This window comes from Astatotilapia calliptera, chromosome 5, assembly GCF_964374335.1.
Source record: "Astatotilapia calliptera chromosome 5, fAstCal68.1, whole genome shotgun sequence".
NCBI lineage: Eukaryota > Metazoa > Chordata > Actinopteri > Cichliformes > Cichlidae > Astatotilapia > Astatotilapia calliptera.
The window spans coordinates 21,727,472-21,755,157 of record NC_137426.1 but is presented as its reverse complement, the minus strand read 5'-3'; the positions used below and the strand labels follow the sequence as shown (position 1 = coordinate 21,755,157).

The window sequence follows — 27,686 nt, the reverse complement described above, 5'->3', positions numbered from 1 at the left end:
GATTGGAATGTGAGTGCCATCTATACAGCCAATCACGCCTGGGAACCGTGAAAATAAATGTAAAATTTAAGTAGTAGGCCTAGTTCAAATATCACCACATCATGAATTAAGTTTCGTTCATCCTGCTACCTGCAAATTTGTGGCATCCCTCTTTGATAAATCTTGTGGGTCTGTGACCGGGGAACACCACAAACGAGTACAGGAGACGTTTCAGTGCAACTGTAACATTCCTGACTGCCCGACAGACGGTAGCCTTGGAAATGTGCTCAGCGTCACCAATATTATACAGAAAGCTCCCGTTTGCAAGAAACCGAAGTGCAATACAAATAATATGTACAGAACTGAGAGAATGTCCACGATGTGTCACATGAGCAATATTAAGCCTGAGGATGTTATTCAAATAAATTATAGATTGTGCTGAAAAACGGTAACGTTCACACAGAAAATCATCAGGAAATGATAAAATGTCCGAACGCGCTCTAATCACTCTCTCCTGGCGGAGAGCTCTGTGGAGAATTTGGGCTTCAACATCTACTGGCTCTTCAAGGAAGGAGCACGCCATGTCTGACACTTCCTACAGTCAGGTTTCCGACAAAGAGGCGGAGAAAGTCAGGGTTAGTTGAAGTAAACCTGCTAGGGGGCAGGTTAGCTTCACGGAGTGTGTCGTCATAGTAACTCACTCAGAATTAATCTAAACTCGCTTTGTGAAACCGAAAACCCAGAGTTTCCGTTAACTCAGGGTATACTTACTCAGAGTTTGCACTAAACCGGCTTCCTGAAATAGGGCCCAGGGGTCCGTTCTTCGTATACCTCGCTTACTACATCCAAGATCAAATCATCGCGCCAACTTTGAGCTCGCTATTCCGGTTCTCCGAACACATCTGTTGTTGACGATTATTAGTATAGCTGGATGAAGTAATGTGAGATCACTGGGTGGCTTAACAGGGGCTACGCATCGATAGTAGAAACATTGATCGGCAACCCTTTGATTGGTCGGCGAAAATGTCGAAGGAGCGCGCTCAGTATTTTTCGGCAGCAGAGCAAGAACTCATGATTGAGGGATTTCAGGAGTTTCAGAGTTTAATTAAAACGCAAGGGAACACTGCAAAGGCTGCAAAGGCAAGGAGAGAGGGCTGGCAGAAAGTTGCTGACAAATTAAACTCGTAAGTAATTTAATAATAATAATGGTAAATGGCCTGCATTTGTATAGCGCTTTTCTAGTCCCTAAGGACCCCAAAGCGCTACATTCAGTCATTCACCCATTCACACACACATTCACACACTGGCGATGGCAAGCTACATTGTAGCCACAGCTACCCTGGGGCGCACTGACAGAGGCGAATAATAATGGATTGGAGTTATATAGCGCTTTTCAAGGCACCCAAAGCGCTTTACAATGCCACTATTCATTCACTCTCACATTCACACACTGGTGGAGGCAAGCTACGGTTGTAGCCACAGCTGCCCTGGGGCAGACTGACAGAAGCCAGGCTGCCATATCGCGCCATCGGCCCCTCTGGCCAACACCAGTAGGCGGTAGGGTAAATTTATTATATTATATTACATTATATCCTCTTTCACATTAGAGCCACAACAGGACCCACTAGAACATGGGAACAAGTAAAGGTGAAATATAAGAATATTCTACAGAATGGTACTATTTATCACTAATATTGCTTTTAGTCTCTTGAAAAGAGACCCTGAAATAATCTGTTTGTTTGTTTATCAGAATCAGAAACTTTATTGTCATTGTCACGAGAACAACGAAATGAAGAATGGTCCCCGATCATTGCATCATCCCTGGCAATATCAAAATATAAATAAAACAATAAAATTCAATAAATAAAATAGATGGAATACTTAAAATACTAATAAGATGTAACAGTAAAACATTCACATACATTCCCACACACATGCTATAACAGCAACCAAGAAAAGGGCAGAGGAAAAAAAGACAGGTGGTGGTCCTGCACCCCCTCGTCAACAAGTTGGTTAAGTAAATAATACCCTCACGGGAAAATCGATATGTCTCTATGAGCACACTGTCGCGCTGAGCTAAAGGATCCTGTCTATCCCGCAATATACGCTGAATTCTGAAAACTCTCCTTATCAGTCTTGCACCTTCCGCAATGGGTGGCTCGCGTAAACGGACAGGACATGGCTGCGACAGACTTCCCAAATCCACCTTCGCTTTTATAGCCGTGGTCTCTCATCTTGATTACACGAAGTAATTTACTATTACTACTCTAAAATATGAATTACATCTGAAATAATCAAATACATGAAATAGAATGATTAATAGTACATTTCCCTTTTTTTAGGAAATGGCCTGTATGTATCTGTATGAAATCAATAAAAGAATCAAGTACTGCATTATCTTTAGTTACATTGATAATATTTATTTATGGAAAAACAGTGGAAAAATATTGCTGTTGCTTTCGTATAAATGAAGCGGACATACCTGAGTGGCCGCGATCTAATCCTGTTTACATAAAGTAAACCTGCTCCCGAGCAGGTTTACGCTTACAGCTCTGTTGCTATGACAGCAAGTCCCGGATGAGCTTCGGAGAACCGAACGATCAAAGATCACGCGAAATCGTCAACAATCTAATCCAGCTAACTTACTTAGCGAGGTACGAAGAACGGGCCCCTGGTTATTAAATGCCGCTCCAGCCAGCCAGAGAATCCCCCGTCGCCCCGCCCCTCTCCTCCCTGTGCCGCAAGCAGCAGGCACACCTCGCAAACTGAGGGCGCCCTTACTCCCACCGATCGGTGCCTATGACATCCCCAAAATGCGCTCGCATGATGTTTTCTTTTCTTTTCTTTTCTTTCCTTTTTTTTCCTCCTTTTTTTTTTTGGCCGATGCCCGTGATGCTGCCCCCACCACGATGCCGCCCTGGGCAACCGCCCATGTCGCCCTTATCAAAAATCGCTACTGTCTGTGGGTTTTTTTTTTTATAGTTTAAAAACGGCTCTTAAACTTGCAAGTTGATCTTTAAAATCAAGCCAGAAAGGTGTGAACAGATGCCTAGATACAGATATCCAAGAAACCAAGTAGCTGTGTGGTGTCTGTTTGTCAAACTGAAGGCTTCCACTTTCTTTTCTGATAGGAGCCAGTTTGGTCTATCTGAAGGTAGTGGCACGCAGCGCTGGCACTACGGTTTCATAAGTTAGTGTTTTGGGATTGTACCCTGTAACCAGATTGTAGACTGTAACCAGTGTTGAGGTCATTACCCAAAAAAAGTAATGTATCGAACAATTTCACCTGAAACTCATTGACACATACACACACCAGTTAGCTATGTAAACCTATAGGCTAGAGTCAAACACACCAACACAGTGAGGAGACAGCCCAAAGCCACCCCAGAGTGATCTCCACAGCCACACAAACAGCCACATTTCTAAATATGTTTCTTTAATTGACAGAACATCTCTCTGCTGTGCTAACGTGAATGGAAAGTGTTTATTTTTAGCTCATTAATTAAACTGTTAAAACTGAACATGATAAACTAGGTAACGCAGTGTGCTGGAGGTTGTGGGAAATGGCTCGCTGTATACTGACGTGGATAGCCTTTTAAAAATCAGATGATTAATGAATTCGAACCTTTGCTTTTCGCAGTGACCGTTTGTGACGGCACCAAGAACTTTCTGAGCACGATGGGAAATTCAGAAATCATGTACAACTTGATGAAGACGAGGTACAATAACTGCGACATTGTGATAGGAAACCTCGAGATCACCATGATGGGCCACACCAGAGACTTCAACTTTCTGGAGGTGAGGTTGCAAACATTACGAACAACAAACCAAGAGAGAGTTTGACTACCATTTTCTCCAGCTAAACAAAAACAAAGCTGAGGTAATAGTCTTTGGCGCCAAAGAAAAATGATTACAGGTCACCAGAGAACTTCAATCTATACATCTAAAAACCACAAACCAGGCGAGAAATTTGGGTGTAGTGATGGATGCAGACCCAAACTTAGAAAAACACATTAAGACAATAACAAAGTCAGCTTACTATCACCTCAAGAATATTTCAAGGATAAAAGATCTGATGTCTCAACAGGACCTGGAAAAACTAGTGCATGCATTCATCTTTAGTAGGCTTGATTACTGTAACAGCATCTTTACAGGTCTACCTAAAAAAACCAGTCAGACAACTACAGCTCATTTAGAACTCTGCTGCTCGAGTCCTCACTAAGACCAAAAAAGTGGACCACATCAGTCCAGCTCTGAGGTCTTTACACTGGCTGCCTGTCCGTCAGAGGATAGACTTTAAAGTTCTGATGCTGGCCTATAAAGCTCTGAATGGTTTAGGACCAAAATACATCAGTGACCTCCTGACCCAGTATGAACCTTCCAGATCCCTCAGGTCATCTGGATCCGGTTTTTTATCAGTTCCCAGAGTCAGAACCAGACACGGAGAAGCTGCATTCAGCTTTTATGCTCCTTATATCTGGAACAAACTCCCAGAAAGCCTCAGATCAGCTGAAACACTCAGTTTATTTAAATCCAGGTTGAAGACTCACCTATTCTCAGCTGCATTTGAATAAAGCACCAAATCCACACGTTTAAGCTTAAATTTCAAAACGTATATTTTAACTACTGATTTTATCTACTGTTCTGATTTTATCTGTTTTGATTTTATATACAGTTTTGTTTGTTTGTTTGTTAATTAGTTTGTTTGTTTGCTTGTTTTAATCAATTTTAAATCATGCTTTTTATTTGGTTTTGTTTCTAATGTCTCTGTAAAGCACTTTGAATCACCTTGTTGTTGAATTGTGCTATACAAATAAACTTGCCTTGGCTTGCCTTACCATTATTCCTTTCACTGCAAAGGTGTCACCGACAAGATGAGTAAGGATGTGAATCAACCATTTTCATTCGCCCAGGAGAACACAGAAAGTCAAAACATGTTGTGTTTGATCGCTCTCTGTAATGGATTTTGTCTCAAATCCAGAATGAGCTCATTTATGCCCCCACCCCTTTTGTGCTAGTCATGCCACTGAAGTCAGTGACTAACTCAGTAAGCAAACACGCCCCTGCTGATTTGTGACCCTGATAACAATTTGATTGAGCAGAAGAATTGACAAATTGCATTTTTCTCTTCCTTGTTCTTTTCTTTTGCCTTGCAGTCTATCAAGGAGGTGACAGGGTACATCCTTTTTGCTATCAATGAGTTCAGCCGCCTCCCACTGCACCACCTGCGCATCATCAGAGGCAGCACACTGTATGAGGACCAGTATGCCTTGGCTGTCATGGTCAACTATCAGAGGGATGGGGAGCATGGCCTTCAAGAACTGGGCCTGACTCACCTCACAGGTACACAGAGAGTCACTCATTTGATGTATAGAGTGTGTTTAACATGTGGGAGGCTGGATTGGAGCAGATAAGAGGTCAAGTTGGATGTGGCACTCTTACTGTTGGAGCTCCCACATCTACACAGTTCAGCCACACCTTTAGAATACCGGTTGTTGAAACGCAGCAGTGTGTGTGTTTGTGCCCGTGTGTGTGCTTGTGTGTATAGAAGTGATATGAAGTCCCTGGAATGTACCATGTGCTCAACCGCTCAACTGCCAGTGTAACATGAGCTCCAGCACATGATACGTTTGCTGTGTAGTAAACAGAGAATGGCAGAGTTTGTTAGGATGAGGCACAGGCCTGTTCGGGCTTGCTTTCCTAACTGTACTGCCCCATTTACACCTATGTGTACCTTCTACAGAGATCCTCAGGGGAGGAGTGAAGATCATCCGGAATAAGTATCTGAGCTACGCCCCGCAGGTGAATTGGCTGGACATAGTGAAGGATGGAACAGCCCAAATTGTGATAGAGGACAATGGGCCTGAAAGTGAGTGCACTGGGTTGTAACTACACACATAGATATATCTGCGTCTTGTTTTTAGGAGCCAGAAGTGAATCCGTTTGAGCCGACAGGTTAGAATCTTAAGCTAATACTAGCAAGCTTAATGTTAATGTGCATCCATAGACTGATGCATTGCATTACCCAGACACAAATACCTGCTAATTGTACTAACATACAAATAAAATAGTAGAATTTCACTCCACAAAATGATGTAATTAACCACACAGAAAACACCCAAAAACCTCCTTAAAAGGTGCAAACACGACAAACATGGTAAAGTGGACCATCTGAGGTGACACCTAGCAGACACGTGGTGGTCTAGCAGCCCCTGGTCTCAAACTTCAAAGCCTTAAAACAATTTAAACATGTGAGTCATTAAAAAAAATAAGCACAGAAGGTCAAATTAGTTCTAAAGACAGAAACCATTTTTTGTTTAAGTCTGTAAACATGTTTACACTGGCGAAACGTCTTATTGGAGTTAACTCGCACTTGGATTCACCCTCAACTGGCCATTAGAGGAACTGCAGGCTTCATTTTTCAGCGCTGCAAGTTGCATCTTGTAACTTGTAGAGGTTTCATTTTTTTCTTCTGCTGAACTTTGGATTTAAAACAAAAAACAAAATCTGAACTTTTCCTTTAATTTAAGACTTTTGTTCTGGTTTTGTATTAAAATGCGGAAACTAATAAGAGTTTTTTTTTTTTTATTATCTCAGAGCCTTGTCACAAAGCCTGTGGAGACGTGCCATGCTGGGGTCCAGGAAATGACACATGCCAGATCTGTGAGTCATATCAAGCACCTTTATCTTTAATGTCTTGATTTTCCACGCACTGGTTACCTTGTGAGATGTCTCACACATGAATCATGGCTGCTGCCAGAGTTGTTCATTTACATTGCACATTGTTAATAATATACGTAACTTCAAAGTTAAAAGTTTAATATGCATCTACGGTACAGTTTTAGTTTCACGCCAGGTTTTTACAAGCGTCGACTCTCTTACAGTGACAAAAACCGTGTGCGCCCCTCAGTGTAGTGGCCGCTGCTTTGGTAGAAACCCGAGCGAGTGCTGCCACGTTGAGTGTGCTGGAGGTTGCACTGGGCCCAAGGATACAGACTGCTTTGTGAGTCCAAGTCTTCCACAGGCTTTAATGAGAAGATATTTTCACATGTTGCAGTACAGAAAACGCAGATGTAAAAATAAAACGTTCCTCTGTTATAAATTGCATTTTGCAGGCCTGCAGGAACTTCAACAACTCGGGCTCCTGCGTGCCTCAGTGCCCACAAACTGTGATCTACAACAGGCTTACATATAGAATGGAGCCCAACCCCAATGCCAAGTACCAGTACGGCTCTATTTGTGTGACCCAATGCCCCAGTGAGTCCCACACATGACAATATTCACATAAACTCAGAATTTATACATAGTTTCTTCCTGTAAGATTGCTGTTTTTACATATTTTTAATCATTGTTATGACTGCGCTGTTCAGCTTTCTTCACAGTGTTTACTGAAGGCGTAACGCAGTCACTGACGATCATTTATGCATTTATTCTCATGCGTTTTCTGTTTTTTTAATAGAAATCTTTGTGGTGGATGGCAGTTCATGTGTGAGCAACTGCCCATCTAATAAAATGGAAGTGGAGAAAAATGGTGTGAAAACATGTGAGCCCTGCAAAGGCCTCTGCCCTAAAGGTATTTCATGCAGATCGAACTCAAGCTCTCTCTACAGATACCTTACAGCTTTGCTGTTATTAACTGTTTCCTTCTCATCTTTTTTTTTCCCAGTTTGCCATGGCACAAGCTGGACTGATTCAAACAGCGAAACGGTCGATGCTCGCAACATAGAAAGTTTCATAAACTGCACTAAGATCCAGGGAAGTCTTAACTTCCTGGTGACGGGAATAGAAGGGTAAAAAAAACTTTCTTTCATAAAACGCAGCAAAGATTTTAAAAAAAAATTCTCTAGATCAACCTGCACTTTTTTGACGTTTTTGCAACATGCTTTTCCTTTTACTTACTTATTTCATTTTTGCTCAGTGATGACTACAACAAGGTACCACCCCTTGATCCAGAAAAACTGAAAATCTTCAACACGGTGGAGGAGATTACAGGTGTGTGTATGTTGTGGGGTTGTGCTTTTTTTTTAGACTGTCACTTAGACTGCTTTTATCTTTTTATGTTATTTAATGCCATTTGCAGTCTGGTTGAGGCTTCTGAAAAACAATCTCTCTGTTTTCAGACTTCCTCAACATCCAGTCGTGGCCTGCAAGCATGTCTGACCTGTCAGTCTTCTCCAACCTCCAAACAATTCAGGGAAGAAAACTTTACAAGTGAGAAACAGTTTTTTTGTTTTTGTCTTTTCTGCATTGTTATGCAGACAGAGTATTTGCTGGAATATAAAAGTAATTTTGTTTTTATTTTCTTTGTTATTTCTAATTTTTATCCTATCTTGTTATCCTGTTTAGAGGAGTGATTAGTAAAAGGTACAGTAAAGATTTCACATGCTCACATCTCTCTATCTCCTCTTAGAGCCTACAAATGTTCTGTCCGAATCCGTGGTGTTGGTATTTTTCAGTATGATTTTTTTCAGGGGTAATTCAGCACTGGGATTGTTTGGTTAAGCTGGCCGTGGGCACAACTTTTTAAAGCTGGGAGAGGCAGCATGTTTTTGACATCAATTTGACAAAGAAAAAGCTCTTTTCAGGCTGGTCTCAAGCTTCAGTAAATGAGAGGAAAGCAAGATGGGGTACATCAGAGTACTTTTACCTGGGTTTAAATCCCGTCTGAAACCAAAAGCACTAAAGCATTAAAAACAAACCGCCTTCTCAGCTTTAATGAGTTCACATATAACTAAAGAATTTACCAAAGTAGATTCTACAAAATTGATACCGCAGTATCAGTTTTGTTGTAGTATTTCCATACTACATACTACATGATGCATGAAAATACTGAAGATTAAACATGAATATGTTTGTTGGCTGTTTGTCTTTTTAAGTACACGGGTTATGCAATTTGAAAAACATGACATTCAGACACCGAATCACTGAATTCATATTGTGTCTAAAAGGTATCAAAATGAATAGATGGTGACAAACTTCTCAAAGAAAACACACTGTGAAAGATTATATTACATCATTAAATGTGATCAGTAAGAACAACAAGAAACACAAAGTGCCACACTGCTGGATTTTGTGCAAATACAGCTAAAGTGCATTAATTGTGTTTGTAAACCTTAAAAAATAATGTCTGACATCATGTTCTTGAAAACTGCTAAACCTAAAAGAAATATGGCTTTCAATATTCACTTTGATTTTGTGGTATTTTAAACAAAATTGGAACATTTTCATCCACTTTCTGACCTTTATTTACTTCCTGCTGTTCTACAGGAGCTATGCACTCCTGGTGGTTAAGATCAATTCTCTGACCTCGCTGGGGTTGCGCTCGCTGCAAAACATAAATGATGGTGCCGTGTACATTAAAGGAAACAAGAATCTCTGCTATCATGATACTGTCAACTGGACACGGCTTTTAGGCTCCCGTCCACAGAAACGTTCAAAGCTCTTAGTCATGGCCAACAACCAAAAGAAGGGTGAATGTGGTGAGTGGGGGCGGACCATTTAAAACTTGCAAGACGTGATTGTGAACAATGGCTCTGCTCATAACATCGTTTCTGTTTTGGTTGCGTCCTTAGTTAAAGAGAAGCATGTGTGTCACCCGCTGTGCTCCTCTGATGGCTGCTGGGGTCCGGGTCCAGACCAGTGTGTCAGCTGAAAGAAATACAGCAGGGGAGGAACCTGTGTACCAGACTGCATGTTCTTAACTGGGTCAGTATTCACAAAATGACGTATAAAGCGATTATTAATATAAAGCTTTAACGGTGTAACATGTATGCAGGTTGTTAGAGAGTGAATGACAAGAAGGAGTGGTATTAAAGAAACAAGCAGTGATTTAGAGAATTGATATTTTCTGATGGTTTCAAAAAGAATTTACATTTTAAAGCACAAATACTCGCACCCTGTTTGAAGTGCCACATTGCAAATAGATTATGTGCAAATACAGATAAAGTACATGCTTAATCGTATCCACCGTGCTCTCTGTGCACAAATCAGCAGGGGAGACAAATTGAATAACTGATTCAAATGCATTGCCGCCCAATTCTAGTGTGTTATAAACAATTTTCCCTCTAAACTGCGCGCGTGCAGTCTCTGCGCACAGAAATCTGCGTTGCGCACAAAAAAAAAATCTAACCTGAATTGAAATTAAAATTAAAATGTTAACAATTTTTGTTTTGCAGTGTTAGTCAGTAAGTGACTGGCTGCTCCTGTATGGGATTAGAACGATGCCAACCTTATCCCGTAGTTCAGCCAATAATGCGATTCACATTTGTATATACGCAGCTAATCAACGTCGTTGACAGGCTATGACAGCGTCCTTGTGTGCCGACACCGGTAGCAAAGCGACGTGGCTGATGTGGAGTGAAGCCACGTTAATGACAACGTGTACAACCATTGGAGATGTGAGCAGGACAGATGGCACAAATGACGGAAAAGTGTGGACTTTATACCAGTTTTTAAATTGTGTTGATAAGCCACGTAAAACCAGACTTATGATAAAAATATATGTAATGTTTGGTTTTCTTCCTGAATACTATCGTTGTTTATATTTACTGCAGGAAGAAACGGTAAAAACAGCGTTTTATAAAGAAAACCTCGAAAGCACTCTCCGCCTGTGAGTGAAAAAACAAAACAGGAAAAAAAACCCCACCCTTTCCTATTGGTCGAACAATGTACCATGTCGACCAATCAAAAAATGATATGGCAACCTGGCATTTAGTTGTTTAGGAAAGGGTGGCGGTGTTTTGAGACGTGAGAGATTCGCGATGTTTAGCGCAAATCTTGTGTAGTTAGTGTGCAGCGACTGCTGAATGTTACAGGTGTTACAGGAGTGATACATCTCCTGTTGTCAGGCCTGCAGGTATCAAGCTGTTGTTCTTCTTTATCTCATAGTGGACAGAAATGTTTTTTTGGAGTGGCACAAATAATTTGTGTGGCATCAAATTTGATGCAGAACACCTGATTGTTCTGTAAATAGTTTAAAATGTTTATTTTAACAAAAAAAACCCCGCCTTGGCTGCATTTTTAGGTAAACGGCTGCAAAAAACATATTGCATAACTCAGTTACTTTTTTGAAGAAGTAACTATATAATTAATTGCCCAACATTGGTCATTATATTGTTCTGAAGGCAGGACTGTGATGCAGTTTTCTGCCTCGCCATTAGAGGGCGCGGCCGTTTTGTGAGTAATGTTTTGACTGGGATGAAAAATGGTGTTCATGGAGGCGGTGTGAATCACAAGTTATGCTCGGGAGCAGTTTATGTGGGTTCATTGAGAGTGTGCGTCCATAAGACTGGTGAGTTTCAGGATATTTCTTGTGTAAGAAGGATAGCCTGTATGTTTATCACTCTGGACATCCTCTGTTTGTACATTTTCTATACATTTTCTTATTTTCTATAAGTTATCGCTAAGCTAAGCAAAGTTCGCCTAGGCCATACTGAGTTCGGTTTCAGTTGGTGATTTGTTATGTGTATTTGCCTTCTTTAGTTGGCATCATAAGTGAGTGGGGCACAAGAGTTAAGTGATGGAAAGATGTTTATTTTCTTTGTTGCCAAATATGGTTCAGACTATAAGTAAAAGCCGCCAGCTTAGTAGTAGGGCCTATAAGACAAGTATGTGGCTGTAATATATTATATTGTGATTATTGTTGTCTATAATTTGATTGTAATTTGTGTTCTGTTTTTCCATTCTGTTTGTAGAACCACACACACACACATATACCCACGCCCACGCTAAATCTGCCATTAAAGAGTTGAACAATCATCCCCTGTCCTCATTATTTTCTGGAGGGTCATAGTGGCACTTGACCTGTGCACACCCTGCGATCACCACCGTAGAACTGAACCTCATATCAGAAATCATCATAACAAAATTGGTCCTTCAGGTGATTACAGAGTGAAGATGGATTATGACCCCCAGAGAGCAGGTGCACGTCCATGGAGGGCTGTGCGACCTCCAGGATGGATGACTCAGTATGAAGGCTACACACTGCCACAACTGCTACATTGGAGCAACAGCAGACTAGAGAAGGATACGCCAAGATGACGCCCCTCACCCAGACTCCTGGTTCTATTGGAGCTGCAGGACAGACCCCAGTGTCATCCAGCATCCCTCAGGAGTTCATGAACATTGTGCAGCAACTGCAGGAGGACAACAGGCAACTTCAGCTGATGGTAGGAGACATGAGGAGGCAGATGGACCGTAATGTCACCACGTTGGAACCAACCTGCTTACGTTCTGCCCAGCAACCAGGGGGCTACATTTCAGCTGATGACACTTGGGTCTCCACACCTCTAACTACACAGCCTTTTCCCCTGAGACCAGAGCAGCACAATATATCCTACACACAGGATGCAGCTGAAGAATGGCCAGTACCACCACCTCCAGTTTTTCTCCCGAGAGATCATTCTGATCTACCAGAGGTACAGTCTTTTCCACCTCCACGGCTACCAGCCATTGCACAAGAGCATAGCCAACGCTTACAAGAGCTACAGTTACAGCAACCCTCAGCCACTGAAGCTCCTGACTTTCAGCCTTGTGCACCACAGTCCACCCCCTTATCTCGATCACTAGCTGGACCTAGTTTCGACGCGAACATGCTCCCCCCAGAACAAGTGTTGGCTCCCACTACAGCTGTAGCTGTAAAGGAGAAGACCTACAGAGGACCATCGCCCTCCATCCCAGAGTTCACGAAGGGTGATCCCAGGCAGTTTGCTAGATTAAGGCTTGCCCTAGACAATATTCTCCCCTTTGATGCAACCGAGAGGTTCAAATATCAGGTCTTATGTGACCACCTTAAGTTTGAGGAAGCTCTTTTAATTGCTGACTCCTACAGTAACTCACCTCACCCCTACTCTGACACGATGGCCTCGCTCACTAAACATTACGGTCAGCCGCACCAGCTGTCACTGCAGAGGATAGCAAAGCTTATGGATGAGCCCAGCATCCGCCCAGGTGACACAACTGGATTCAGAAGGTTTGCACTGAGAGTCCGTGCTCTGGTCGGCATGTTAGAGCAACTTGGGGAAGATGGACACATAGAGCTGCAATGCGGGTCTCATGTTGCTAGACTGACACGAAAGCTACCCCAAGACCTACGTGCTGCTTTCCGCCGCTACCTTTACCCACAGAAAGATGGAATACCATCATTGAGAGACTTTGCAGAGTGGCTGGAGTATGAGCTGGTCATTCAAGAGGGCGGAGATCACACAGAGAAGGTAGAGGAGAGCTCGAGAGACAGGAGCAGCATGAAAAGAGATAAAAGAGCCACCAAAAGGACTACCACCGTGCTGCACGGTGCAACACACAACACTGCCCCCCAAAGGTCCTCAGCCACAACCCCTTACACTTCTGAGGTCCAAGACAAGCCCACAGCTTATTGTCCATATTGTAATAACACTCTGCACTTCCTAGATCAATGTGTCAACTTCAAGATGCTGACTAAGGAGCAGAAATCAACTTGGATTAAGTCCAACAATCGCTGCTGGTGTTGTGGGCGGCACCACCAGGCCGCTCAGTGTCGACTTAAAATGCAGTGTAAGGCATGCAGGGGAAAACACCTAGAGGCCCTCCATGAAGTGAATCTCAGACCTGCTGCACCCAATCCACCAATGGAACACGTCGCTGTGCTTCTGAAGATAACCAAAGTGCTCCTGCAGAACGGTGAGCACACCCTGGAGACATTCGCCATATTGGATGATGGATCTGAGAGGACGATCCTTCTCCCTGAGGCCACTCAAAGACTGCAGTTACAGGGCATGGCAGAGAGTCTTACTCTACGTATGGTGAGACAAGGATTGAGAACCTTGCATGGTGCATCAGTGACAGTCAAAGTCTCCCCTGCCAGCCAACCATCCAGAACATTCACCATTGAGAGAGCCTTCACAGCTGATGACCTAGGCTTGGCTGAGCATTCATACCCCATGAAAGCACTTCAACAGAAATATAGACACTTGAGAAGGCTTCCCTTGCAGCCCTTCACAAATGCCCAGCCACTCCTTCTGATCGGCTCTGACTGTCCTCACCTAGTAACGCCCATCAAACCTGTGCGCCTAGGCTTACCTGGAGGACCAGCTGCAGTCAAGACTAGACTTGGTTGGGTACTACAGGGACCAATTGTTAACTTGTTATTTTCTGTTTTATCGCGAGAGTACTGTTGCCCGCGAAGTGTTGTTGTTGTGGTGGGTATAAAAAATGGCAGAACGAATAAAGCGCTGTTAATGAGAGTACGACGTCGTGTCTTTTGAGTTAACATTGGTAGCAGAGGATGGTTTCCAATTACAAAGTACCACCAAAGCTTGATGAAGCCAGGCCATACGAATGCTGGAAGAATGAAGTCAATATCTGGAGACGAGTTACGGAGCTGGATAAAAAGAAACAGGCACTCGCGGTGGCGCTGGGGCTCGAGGGAAGAGCCAGAGAAACGGCCATGGAGATACCCGCGGAAGATTTGGACAAAGATGACGGTATGGAAATACTACTTGCAAAACTTGACGCGGTGTTTCAGAGAGAAGAGAAAGACCGCGCTTATGAAGCCTACTCGTGTTTTGACTCCATTGCAAAGAACCACAGCATGTCGATGGCAGACTACATTATAGACTTTGAACAGCGTTATAACCGGATGAAAAAGTACAACATGACGCTGCCTGACGCTGTGCTAGCATTTAAGCTTCTAGATACAGCTTGTCTTGATGAGAAAAGTCGACAGCTTGCACTGACAGCGTGCACGGACTTAACGTTTGCGTCTATGAAGTCTGCACTGAAACGGATTTTCGGAGGGAAAGTAACCGGAGTTTTCAGCGGAATTCAACTGAACCAAGAAGCAGTTTTCCTTACGGAACAAAAAGGTCCCAAATACAAACGAAACAACGGTACTTCGTCGCGGAGTGGACAGCAACAACCACTACAAGGTACCAACCCAGTTGACAAGTTTGGCAAGCGAACAAGATGTGCTATTTGTCAGAGCACTTACCACTGGGCGAAAGACTGTCCTCATTGTAATGGTGACCAAGTAAAGCTAACTGAAGATGGGAAAGTGGAGGAGTGTAACATTACTTTGTACACTAAAGCCTCAATGACAGACTCTGAAATCTTCCTGACTGAGGCACTGGGGTCAGCCATTATTGATACTGCATGTACACGTACAGTTTGTGGTCAGAAGTGGCTAGATAGTTACATGCGTGACCTCAGCCAAGGCCAAGTAAACAAGCTGTTGCAATCAGAAACCCCCAGCTCCAGACCATTTCGCTTTGGGGATGGTATTGTAGTGTATTCCAGCAGAAAAGTGAAACTTCCAGCCAAAATTGGACAAACAAAATGTGACATTGAAAGTGAAGTAGTTCCTGTTGACATTCCACTACTACTGAGCAAAACGTCTCTCAAGAAAGCAGGGACTGTTCTAGACATGGAGAATGACAGTGTTGTCATGTTCAAGCAGCCTGTTCCCCTAGAGCTCACTAGTTCGGGACACTATTGTGTGGACATTAGAGATGAAAATACTACAGAAAGCTGCAATGAAAATGAAGTTCTCATGGTAACTGCTGAAATGTCTACAAAAGAGAAACAGAAAGTCCTTGTGAAACTTCATAAGCAGTTTGGTCATGCATCTGCAGAGAGGTTATTGAGGCTCATCCAAAGCTCTGGCAATACAGATAAACAATGTGCAGTTATTCTACAAGAGATAGTTCGTGACTGTGACATTTGTCAGAAATATTGCAAAACCAAGCCGAGACCTGCTGTTGGTCTACCCCTGGCTTCTGAGTATAATGAGACAGTAGCGATGGATCTACATGAGCTGGAGCCCAATGTGTGGTACCTTCACATCATCGACCACTTCACACGCTTCAGTGCCGGCAGCATCGTAAAGACAAAGAAAGCTGCAGAGATCGTCAACTCCTTCATTCACACCTGGATAAGCATTCACGGTGCCCCCAGACGGCTCTACACAGACAACGACGGAGAGTTCAACAACACAGACATTCGGGACATGGCTGAAAACTTCAACATTGAGGTAAAAACAACGGCGGGGTATAGTCCCTGGAGCAACGGACTACTGGAGAGACATAACATGACACTTACAGAAATCCTCCTGAAGGTAAAAAAGGAATGAGGATGTGACTGGCACACTGCGCTAGACTGGGCCCTTATGGCCAAAAACAGTATGCTTAATGTACATGGTTATAGTCCACATCAACTTGTGTTTGGCCAAAACCCCAACCTTCCTTCTGTGTTGATGGATAAGCCACCTGCCTTAGAGGGCACAACTGTAAGTGCAAGAGTAGCTGAACATATCTCAGCATTACATGCTTCCAGGAAAGCATTTACTGAGGCAGAGTGTTCAGAAAGGATCAGGAGAGCACTACGCAAACAACTTGGGCCTACAGATGACAAATATGAGGCAGGAGATAAAGTATACTACAAACGAGTCGACTGTACAGAGTGGAAGGGTCCAGGTGTAGTTATTGGGCAGGATGGAACTGTTGTATTTGTAAGACATGGGGGGACTCTTGTAAGAGTACACCAGTCAAGATTGACTAAAGTGGATTCACAGACTGGAGATAAACAAATACCACACAGTACTACTGATGATGACAACAAAGACACAGTTGAAAATGATGACACTGACACACCCGATGGTGAACAGAGTATTAGTGAGGAAGAAGACATCACTATTGACAGAGAAACTAACACTATTGACAGAGAAACTAACACTACAGAAAACATGTCTGTCACACAAACTGCAAATGAGCCCTCTACACCCACTGATCATGTCTCTGCAAATGTAAAGTTAAGATAAGGACAGCTGATTGCTTTTACCAACAGAGACAACGGTGTTCAACACACAGCCAGAGTGCTAGGCAGAGCGGGAAAAGCAAAAGGGCAATACAAAAACTGGTACAATGTGCAATATCTTGAGCATGATGGTAGTGAAGGTGAAAAGAAAGCTGTAGACATGTCACTTGTTGATGGTCTTTGCACTGAAGCTGAAAACAGAGATGCAGATGTACTCACAACAAAAGATATTTCCTTTGATTCTGCTAAGCAGCAGGAGATTGAGAGCTGGCAAAGTAATGGTGTGTTTGATGAAGTGAAAGACCTGGGTCAAAAATGTGTGTCTACTAAATGGGTCTGTACACTCAAAGAAACTACTAATGGTGTTGTCCCAAAGGCTCGACTTGTGACACGGGGGTTTGAAGAGGTAAATACTAAAGAACTACAGAAAGACTCTCCAACATGTGCGTCTGAGTCCCTCAGACTGGTGCTAGCTGTGATATGTCAAAACAAGTGGAGAGTAAATTCAATGGACATTAAATCTGCCTTCTTGCAGGGAATGGAACTGTCAAGAGACATCTATCTTCGTCCCCCACCTGAAGCTGGCAAGGACAATGTTCTATGGAAACTGAAAAAGTGTGTTTATGGACTTGCAGATGCTTCACTTTATTGGTACAATAAGGTCAAAGACATTATGCTCAAAACTGGTGGTAAAATATCACAGGTTGATCCTGCAGTGTTCTATTGGCAGAATGAACAATCTGAGGTTACAGGAGTGCTTGCATGTCACGTTGATGATTTCCTTTGGGCTGGTTCAAGTCACTTTGCAACTCATATCATTCCTGTACTGAGATCTACCTTCCTTGTGGGCCGTGAAGAACATGACAGCTTTTCTTATGTTGGTATGGACATTTGTACAGTTAATGATGTAATAGAGGTGCATCAACAACTTTACATTGACAACCTACAACCGGTTCAGTTACAAGCAGCACGGGCTGTACAGAGGGAGGCTTCCTTAAGTGAAACAGAACGTGAGCAACTCAGGTCAAAAATAGGACAGATTTTGTGGGTTGCCAAACAAACAAGGCCTGATGTTATGTTTGACACATGTAGCCTTGGATCTAATATCAAAGATGCAACTGTACAGTCCATTCATGAAGTGAACAAAGTTATCCGTAAACTTAAGGCAGAGAAAGTGACTCTTAAGTTTCGGTAACAGTGGGTAACAGTGAGGATCATTTGGCAACCTTCCTGATGGCGGTACTCAAGGAGGGGCATTAATCGTCCTTATGGGTAAAGGAGGAAAGTTTTGTTCTCTTTTCTGGCAGTCTAAAAAAATCAGGCGCGTGGTCAGAAGTACACTGGCAGGAGAAACTCTTGCCATGTCAGATGGAATAGACAGTGCTGTCTTCCTGGCAACACTTTTTTCTGAGCTTACAACTGGTAACACTGGTCTAAACGCTCTTCCTTTGATCTGTGTAACTGATAATCATTCCTTGTTTGATGCACTCAAGTCTACTAAGCAGGTTACAGAGAAGAGACTGAGGCTAGAAATGAGCAGCATTAAAGAGCTCATACAAGCCAAGAAAATCAGACAGGTTTGTTGGTCAGATTCAAAATCTCAACTTGCTGATTGTCTGACAAAAAAGGGAGTTTCACCTTTAACCCTTCTAAAGGCGCTAGATGAAGGACTCTGGATACTGTAATCCTTTGTCTACAAAGTTGTCTTTGCATTCAAATGTACCATTGGTTATTGTGTGCAATGATAGTATGCTTTAAGTAAAGCAAAGCACTTTTGAAATGTTTTTTTTGTTTATATAAATATATACATATATGTATACAAATGTTTACAGGGGTGTGTTTATACTTTTATTTAATTTTTTTTTAAGAAAGAGGGAGATTGTTAACTTGTTATTTTCTGTTTTATCGCGAGAGTACTGTTGCCCGCGAAGTGTTGTTGTTGTGGTGGGTATAAAAAATGGCGGAACGAATAAAGCGCTGTGAATGAGAATACGACGTCATGTCTTTTGAGTTAACACCAATCCCCTCCCTTAAGCACTATGCTCAACCGCGATAGTGCCTCTTCCTCTCAACTGCCTCTCCTCAATCAGAGCTTCATAGTCAAGTAGATAGGCTTTGGCATCTCGACACTCTCCCATATCGGAGTGAGAAACTAGTGACACGTCTCGGAGGGAAGAGCAAGCTATGAGGGTTTTGGAGGCAAAGACGACAAGACTGAATGTCGAGGGAGTAAACAGATATTCAACTCCCCTTCTGCGTGTCAGTGATATGCCTACACTCCGGAGCCACCTGAAGCAGTACTCTCCAATCTACGTGGCACGGAGAAGTGCCTCAGTCGAGACCCAGAGAAGACTAAAGCTTATCAAGCGAAGATTACAAAGTTGATAGCAGCAGGCTATGTCAGAGAAATCAGTGAAGAGGAAATGAGGGCCTCCAAAGAATCATGGTTCATCCCCCACCACATGGTGACACACAACGGAAAGAACCGTGTGGTGTTTAATTGCTCATTCACCTATAGCAGGGGTCTGCAACCTTTAACACCCAAAGAGCCACTTGGACCTGGTTTCCACGCAAAAGAAAACACTGGGAGCCGCAAATACTTTTTGAAATCTAAAATGAAGATAACACTGTATATATTATTTTGTTTTTTTACCTTAATGCTTTGTGTGAACAACTAAAGTAAGTAAGTAAAGTTTATTTATCAAGCGCTTTTCACAGACAGGCAGTTACAAAGTGCTGTACACAAATATTAAAATAAACAATACAATCAATAGACATTATACACAATGTAAAAGATCAAATGTAAATAATGTAAAGAATATAAAATACGTAGATCAACAAAAGGCTTGTTTGAACAGAAAAGTTTTTAACTGCTTTTTAAAAGAATCCACAGATCAACTAAGGTGTGTTGCTTATGAAATCCATGAAGTGCTACAGAGAAAATTACATTTTATTCATGTAATTAACACATTTTGAACTCATAAAGAAATATAACAAAAGGAAAGACACCCAGCTGAACTAAAATGATCCATGTAGCAAACAAAAACTGTTGTGAGCCGCCACCCTTATATCGCCTTTGGGCTTTTGGAGCCTTGATCTGACTTTTAAAAAATAATTGGAAAAAAAAGCACAATGCTGCTAAAACAAATAGATATTTGCAAAATTCTGCCTAAATATGTATTTTACCTGGTTAATGTGTGTGGCGGGGCGTGGTCTGCAGTGCCGCTGTATGGGAGTCGGACGCACCTCAGCGGCACCCGCAATCACGTCTCGCCACCTTAAAGTCTGTGCTCTCTCTGCTGTTGTGTTGTCAGGCTGTGAGCTGCAAAGCTACAGCTGGCTGTATGCGTACAGCAACCGTGTGTGAAAAGTGGTCAATAAAGAGATGCTGAAAAGAGTGTTCATGCAAACATTGTCGGGTCTGCCGTGGTATGTTTACAATGGGACTTCTGGTCCCAAACCTCTGTGCGCAGCGTCTGCAAATTGGGGCTGTACGAAGTCACTTTCATCTTCACGCAGGACTGTAAGCTGTCATCTGTGAGGCGTGAGCGGTGTTTGTTTTTAACATAGTTCACGGTGGAGAACAGCTGCCGACATAATATGGATCCGAAGATCCATATTTGGCCTACCTGGGGTCGAAAGTCTCGATAAATGCATGCCGTTTCAGCGGGTACACCGGCTTCCGCGAGTGTGACGCTTATTTTGAGCGATGAAAAAAACAAGATATAATTTTATTTTTATATTTCAAAATCACAACAATCTTCCAATTTAGAACTACAAGTTAAAAAAAGAACTAAACATATAAAAAAAAAACACTTCAGCTAAATACTTCTAATTTAATTTCCCAAACCACCCGGAGCCGCAAAATAAAGACTAAAGAGCCGCATGCGGCTCCGGAGCTGCGGGTTGCCGACCCCTGACCTATAGGGATCAGAACCTCAACGAGCTGCTTTTACCAGGCCCGAACCTGGGGGCCTCTCTTCTTGGTGTGCTGCTACGCTTCAGAGAATGCTCCATCGCAGTTAGCAGTGACATCAAGGGGATGTTCCACCAGGTGAGGCTACTGCCCGATGACCGGCCACTACTACGTTTCATCTGGCGCGATCTGCAAAGAGACACCCATCCCAAGGTGTAGAATGGCAGGTGCTCCCCTTTGGGACAACATGCTCACCATGCTGTGCAATTTATGCACTCCAGCGACACGTCCATGACCACAGTGACCAGGGAGATGACGTGCGTGACTCCATTGAGAAGAATTTTTATGTTGACAACTGGTTACAGAGCTTCTCTTCTCCAGATGTGGCAACAAAGGTTGTGGACAAACTACGGTCACTATTATAGGAGGGAGGATTTGAGCTAAGACAGTGGGCCAGCAGCACCCCAGATCTCATCAGCCATCTACCAAAGGAAATAAGATCGGAGAGCAGCGTACAGTGGCTGAATCAAACTGATATGGACCCTCAAGAATCTGCTCTAGGTCTGCGCTGGATGTGCTGCTCTGACACTCTGCACTACAATGCAGTTGGAGAGGAATCCTCCTACCATGAGAAACCTCTACCGGGTTCTGGCGAGTCAGTATGACCCACTAGGGTTTCTCGTCCCCTTCACAACGAGGGCGAGTACTAGTCCAGCAGTTGTGGGACAAAAAGCGTGAGTGGGATGACCCCCTGTTACCAAGTGACCTGCTCTGCATGGAACGAATGGGAAGGTGAGCTGCAACATCTGGACAACATCAGTCTACAACGTTGTTATGTGAGCCCAGAGCTGGACAAATCCTACAGTAGACGTGAATTGCACATCTTCTGCGATGCATCTCCACAGGCATATGGAAGTGTTGCCTACCTACAGATGCTGCTGGAAAGGTGGAAGTTGCTTTCCTGACTGCCTGCTCTAGGGTGGCTCCTAAACGGCAGATCTCCATGCCACTTTTGGAACTATGTGCAGCCTTGACTGGAGCTCAACTCGCTAGCCTGCTGACCAAAGAACTCACCCTACCACTATGCAGAGTGGTGTTATGGACAGACTCCACCACTGTCCTAACATGGATCCAGTCAGAGTCCTGTCATTTCAAGGTGTTCGTTGGAACTCGGATAGCTGAGATCCAGGAACTGACAGACAGACAGTCTTGGCGTTATGTGACAACATGTGACAATCTGGCAGATGATCCAACTAGGGGTAAAAGGCTACAAGACCTCACAGTCCAGTCCCGTTGGGCATGTGGGCCCCTGTTTCTGCATCTACATCGAGACCAGTGGCCAGAGCACCCAGCCACACCATGTACAGACTTTGCTGAGGAGCAGCGTAAACCAATAACTTGCTTAGCTGTGTCTACTGACTCTATCTCCCTGCCTGATGCACAGCAGTTTACCAGTTTTAGCGAGCTTTTGGAAGAAACAGCCAGGTGCCTTCACGGGGCAGCTGGTGACAATCTCACATCAGAGAACTACAAGGAGGCTGAGCTTATTCTGCTGAGAGCTCCTCAGTTGTATTGGACCCTAAACATCCAGTCACCAGACTACTCATCCGACAGGCTGACAGTGATTTGAAACACCCAGGAGCAGAGAGATTGTTTGCAGATTTGAGAAGGAAATACTGGATTCTTCGCGGCCATGAAGTCATAAGAAGTGAACAGCGCTCCTGCCCTGAGTGCTAAAAATGGAGCCAAAGATGGCTGACCTTCCCCTTGCACGCCTACGATTACATCAGCCAGCCTTCTTCTCAACAGGCATCGGCTGCTTTGGGCCACTGCAGGTGAAGGTTGGTCGGTGTTGTGAAATCTGTTTATGTTGTCCTAGTAAGGCTACCATGAGGGCAGCCACTAGAGGTCGCTAGGAGACCGGTGTGTATATGTGTTTTCCAGAAATTGATGTAGCCACGTACTCTGCTGCTACAATTCAATAAAAAGCGGTTCGTGCTTGAGAACCCTGCGTCTTATTGCCTCCGAACATGACAGTCGGAGAAATGAAAAACGCTGGGGCCTGCTCTTCAAATGCTTGACGACTCGTGCCATTCATATTGAGGTGCTGTCTAGCATCAACACAGACTCATTTCTAATGGCATTAAGAAGATTTGTCTCTCGTCGTGGGAAACCAGCTGAGATACTGACATCCTCTGTTTGTACATTTTCTATAAGCTAAGTTATCGCTAAGCTAAGCGGGCTTAGCTAAGCTAAGTTCGCCTAGGCCAAACTGAGTTTGGTTTGAGTTTGTGATTTGATATGTGTATTTGCCTTCTTTAGTTGGCATCATAAGTGAGTGGGGCGCAAGAGTTAAGTGATGGAAAGATGTTTATTTTCTTTGTTGCCAAATATGGTTCAGACTATAAGTAAAAGCCGCCAGCTTAGTAGTAGGGCCTATAAGACAAGTATGTGGCTGTAATATATTATATTGTGATTATTGTTGTCTATAATTTGATTGTAATTTGTGTTCTGTTTTTCCATTCTGTTTGTAGAACCACACACACATACCCAAACCCACGCTAAATCTGCCATTAAAGAGCTGAACGATCATCCCCTGTCCTCGTTATTTTCTGGAGGGTCATAGTGGCACTTGACCTGTGCACACCCTGCGATCACCACCGTAGAATTGAACCTCATATCAGAAATCATCATAACAATATACTGTATTTTGCAGACAGAGAGTTACAGGACTCTCTCCCAGACCACAGACTCATACTCATAATACAAGTCAGAGCTTTATAAAAAAAAGAAAAAAGAAAGTTGTGTTTTCAAAATTGGAGTTCAAGTTATTTTTACTTCCAATAGTGTTAACATACTACACTACGGAGCCCCGCAAGGGACATGGGAGAAAAAAAAATTAAGATAAACTTTTGCGAGTTTGTTTTGCGAGATCTCGCAAAAGTTCATCTTAATTTTTGGTCATGAACAAGATTTTTTTTTTAAATTTTCATTGTAAGTGGGCTAAAGCAGTTAATTAAAAGTAGTCTAACATAAATGTAAATGCTGTAATTTGATTATTTTAATAAACCATGTAATGGTTGGATGGATTCGATGCTGGCATGACCACAGTGCTCACGTCTGCTGTTGCTCACAGTGGTCCAAAGGATCGCTCAGGGAGTTTGCGTGTTCGCTCAGACACATGAAAAATTAGAGGGAACATTGGTTATAAGTGGAGATCAAGAGTGATTACTGTGTATAGGTCTATACATTGTTAAGGAAAATCCTGAGCACTGGCCCTAAGATGTGACTAATGTCTGCTGTAAGTCTTTGAACTTGAATAGAAACTAGCAGAGGGAGTTTGCTACTAAGTCAAGGGAGTGTCTGCCCTGTCACCCTGAGTGTAAGGTCCAGGAGGAGAAGGAGACGTACACAGGCCCGGTATGTTTGACATAAAACTTCTAGAAGGGAAAAAAAAAAGAACTGGAATAGGGCTTCTGCTGCCACCTAGCGGCCTTACAAAAAATGGCTGTCCACCATAATGCCACTCGCCTTCAACTCTTGCAAAAACCTTTCCGATTTTATTCACCCTTTTTTTTTTGTCTGCAGGGAGCAAATAAATGTCTAGTTTGTGCCAGCCTGAAGGATGGCCCACACTGTGTCTCCATGTGTCCTGAGGGTGTTATGGGTCAGGAGGGAACCATCTTTAAATATCCAGACAAGGAGGGCAACTGTAAACCTTGCCACAACAACTGTACCCAGAGGTAAGTACAAGTGGAATGATGTAGTTAGACACACACAATTTGCTTCTTTAAACTGAACTGAACTTTAAACTGTATGTTGATTTTGTAGTTTGCAGAAATTCACAAACCACCAACTTTCCGAACAGCAGACGGGATTGCGGCGTCGCCACTGATACCAGCAGAATCCGCAGACTCCTGTCAATGAAACGATTCCTTTGTGCCACACATGGGTACTGCTGCCACTCATATACCAGTCACAGTGCAACACGCTGTGCATCCGCCCTACCAACTTATCAGCACATATCCAGCATCTGTTGTAACCATGAGTTAGATCCTTTGGTTTTTGTGGCCTTATATTCCGATTGGTTTCCTCTCACAGAGTTTGGTTTCATACTTACCAGTAAAGAATGATTTATTCCTTATTGCCCTCTAACGGCAGGTTTCGCACCACAGCTCACTATGGTAAGGCAAAGATTTCGTCGTATAATGTGTTCTTTTGATTTTTGCCCGTATACTTGATTCATATTTGGTGGTAGATTTCTTCAGTTCTCTTTGGGGTTTAAATGAACTTTGATGTAGACTGTGTCTGTGAAACAATCAGTGCAGAGAAATAAAAGATTCTGATGATTCATTCTGTACCGTTATAGTTACACAAGTAGATTTAAAAAAAAATGTTGAAGACCATGTTTCAATGCTGAATGCATGGAGACATCTGTATGTGATGTAAGAAACCAAAATCCTGCTGTATTACGAATAAACCCATTTTCTGAATCAGCTGGGAGCGGGAACTAATAGGCTTCAATGCTACATACGTACAGCTTCTTCTTCTTTTGGCTGATTTCACAGCAGCTCATCTGCCTCCATTTCACCCTGGCATTTTCCTTTGTCACACCAGCTCTTCTCCACATCCATGAATCTTTGCTGTCTTTGTTTTGTTGTCATCCTCTCCCCCTTCCTCTTCACCCTCTACACCAGAGACTTCAGCCACAGCACAGAGACCTGCCATCTTCAGAAGTTTTCTGATGACTCTACAGTGGTTGGATGCATCAGCAGGGATGATGAGACAGAGTACCGGGCTGTGGTCGACTCCTTTGTCACGTGTTGTGAGCAGAATCATCTTCAGCTCAACGTGGCAAAGACCAAGGAATTGATCGTGGACTTTAGGAAGACCAGGAAACACTTGACCCCTGTTTCAATCCAGGGGGTCAATGCTGACATTGTGGAGGACTATAAATACCTCTGAGTATACACTGACAATAAACTGGGCTGGGCTAAAAACACCACAGAACTTTACAGGAAGGGCCAGAGTCGCCTCTATCTTTAAGGTGGTGTCGGAGAGATGGATGTTGTCCAAAATAAAGACAATGTTAGATAATACCTCCCACCCACTCCATGACATACTGATCAGCTACATGAGCACATTCAGTGAGAGACTGAGATTACCAAAAAGCACCACTGAATGACACAGGAAATCACGTCTGCCTGTGGCCATCTGCCTGTACAAATCATCCACTTAACACACTGTATACTGCAATAGCTACACCCTTTTTGCACGCGCTCTTTTTCTTATTCAGCTATTTATCAATAAGTGACTTATATGTATATATATATGCATGTATATATTGTGTCTATTTCTTACTTAGTGTATTGTCTGTCTTTGTTACTGTTTATACTGGAGCACTGTAACCAAAATAATTTCCCGTAGGTATCAATAACGTATTCTGATTCTGATTCTGATTTTCTTCTCTGGCAGCTTCATAGTCAACATGCTTTGTCCAGTACATTCACAATCCCCGTCTCTGACTTTGTTTCCAAGCTGCTCAACCTGACCTGTCCCTCTGATGTTCCAATCCTGTCCATTATGGTCACTCCTAGTAAAAATCTTATCATCTCCAACTCAGCTTTCAGTCCTTTTCTCAGTATCACCGTCTGTAAACCGTACATGGCAGCAGGTCTCACTACCACCTTGTAAACTACTTCCTCTCTTGCTGCTATTCTTCTGTCACAAATCACCCCTGACAGTCGTCTCCACCCTACTCCACCCTGCCTGCACTCTCTTCTCATTCTGCACTCACCTGTCTTGTGCACTGTCCAATATCTTGGATTGCTGACCACAGGTATTTCAACTCCTCCACTTCACTGTTACACCTGCCTCTATGTCTACGTGACAAATGTCTTGCTGTGACAGGCTCCAACCAGGAGAGGACACTGTTCCACAATGATATCTGTTCACAAAACATATGAAATAATTCCTAAATCTGCAGTGAAAGGGGAAATATACTGTCATGTGAAAAAGGAAGTACAAAAACAAAGTGCACCTAATGAGTCCACTGTTTGTAGAGCCACCTTCAGCAGCCATAAGCTGAAGCAACTGTTTTCTGTAATCAGGGTCTCGTTTTGTCGTAGAGCAATTTCAGCCTTCTTCTTTTTTTTAATTTAAATTTTCAGTCCATTGAGGTTTGCAGGCATTCATTTATGCACCGCTCCCTTATTTTCAGGCATTCTGTTGTAGATTTATTGCTGTCCTTGCAATCATTGTCCTATTGTGTGATTTACATGTTAGACAGTCTCACTGGCCTCTAAAATACTTTGGTACACATGGGAGTTCATGGTGGACTCAATGACTGCAAAGTGTCCAAGTCCTGTGGCTGCAAAACAAGCCCAAATCATCACCCCTCCACCACTGTGCTTGACTCTTGGTATGAGGCGCTTGTGCTGATCCTGTGGTTTTTGCCAAACAGAGCACTGTGTATTATGCCCAAACATCTTCACTCCAAAGGGATGTTTGAGAGGTCTTGTGGTTTATTTAGATGCAACTTGATGCTAACCCGAGCCCTGCTGCCATGTTTATCCTAGCAACCTTTCCAAACAACCTCTCAGCCCGTGTCTAACTGTAGTTTCATGAATTTTAATATCTAACATGCTAGCTGAGTCTTGTAGAGTTTGAGACGTGGCTCTTGGGTTCCTTGCACCCACTTACCTTTCTGAACTTTTAACTATGCATATTCCTGAATAGGTCTTTAAGGTCAGCTGATCAAGGAAGCAGAGTAAAGCACAGGAGGAGACCATTTAAATGTGACTGCGTTTTGACACTTTTCTTTTTGTTGTATTTCTTCTATTTTTCTGTATTTTCCTGCTCTAGTTTTTTCCTTATAAGTTTACAGCACTCTGGTCAACCTATGTTGGTTTTAAATGTGCTTATAAGTAAATTGACTCAACTTGACTTGTCTGAACATTGCACAGTCTGACCTTGGGTTGAATTTGCTGCCAAACCTCCTGCTTTT

At 43.0% G+C, this 27,686-nt stretch overlaps 1 protein-coding gene across 4 annotated transcripts in view; it reads left to right on the top strand.

Moving 5' to 3' along the window:
- The window catches only part of LOC113022543 (receptor tyrosine-protein kinase erbB-3-like), a 29,946-nt gene extending 4,773 nt beyond the window's left edge, over positions 1 to 25,173 (top strand). The window contains exons 2-16 of one of the 4 annotated variants that reach the window (XM_080301297.1): positions 3,620 to 3,777; positions 5,136 to 5,322; positions 5,723 to 5,848; positions 6,577 to 6,642; positions 6,864 to 6,982; positions 7,095 to 7,236; positions 7,439 to 7,552; positions 7,646 to 7,769; positions 7,898 to 7,971; positions 8,100 to 8,190; positions 8,326 to 8,343; positions 9,247 to 9,458; positions 9,552 to 9,684; positions 24,269 to 24,423; positions 24,512 to 25,173. In XM_080301297.1, coding sequence (XP_080157423.1) covers positions 3,620 to 3,777; positions 5,136 to 5,322; positions 5,723 to 5,848; positions 6,577 to 6,642; positions 6,864 to 6,982; positions 7,095 to 7,236; positions 7,439 to 7,552; positions 7,646 to 7,769; positions 7,898 to 7,971; positions 8,100 to 8,190; positions 8,326 to 8,343; positions 9,247 to 9,458; positions 9,552 to 9,631 — 1,511 coding nt within the window. In that variant the 3' untranslated portion in view covers positions 9,632 to 9,684; positions 24,269 to 24,423; positions 24,512 to 25,173. Of the gene's footprint in view, positions 1 to 3,619; positions 3,778 to 5,135; positions 5,323 to 5,722; positions 5,849 to 6,576; positions 6,643 to 6,863; positions 6,983 to 7,094; positions 7,237 to 7,438; positions 7,553 to 7,645; positions 7,770 to 7,897; positions 7,972 to 8,099; positions 8,191 to 8,325; positions 8,344 to 9,246; positions 9,459 to 9,551; positions 9,685 to 10,257; positions 11,737 to 17,299; positions 24,424 to 24,511 lie in introns of those variants that run through there. The other 3 variants (XM_080301299.1, XM_080301301.1, XM_080301300.1) reach the window with 3 other exon arrangements.
- Positions 25,174 to 27,686: the final 2,513 nt, after the last annotated feature.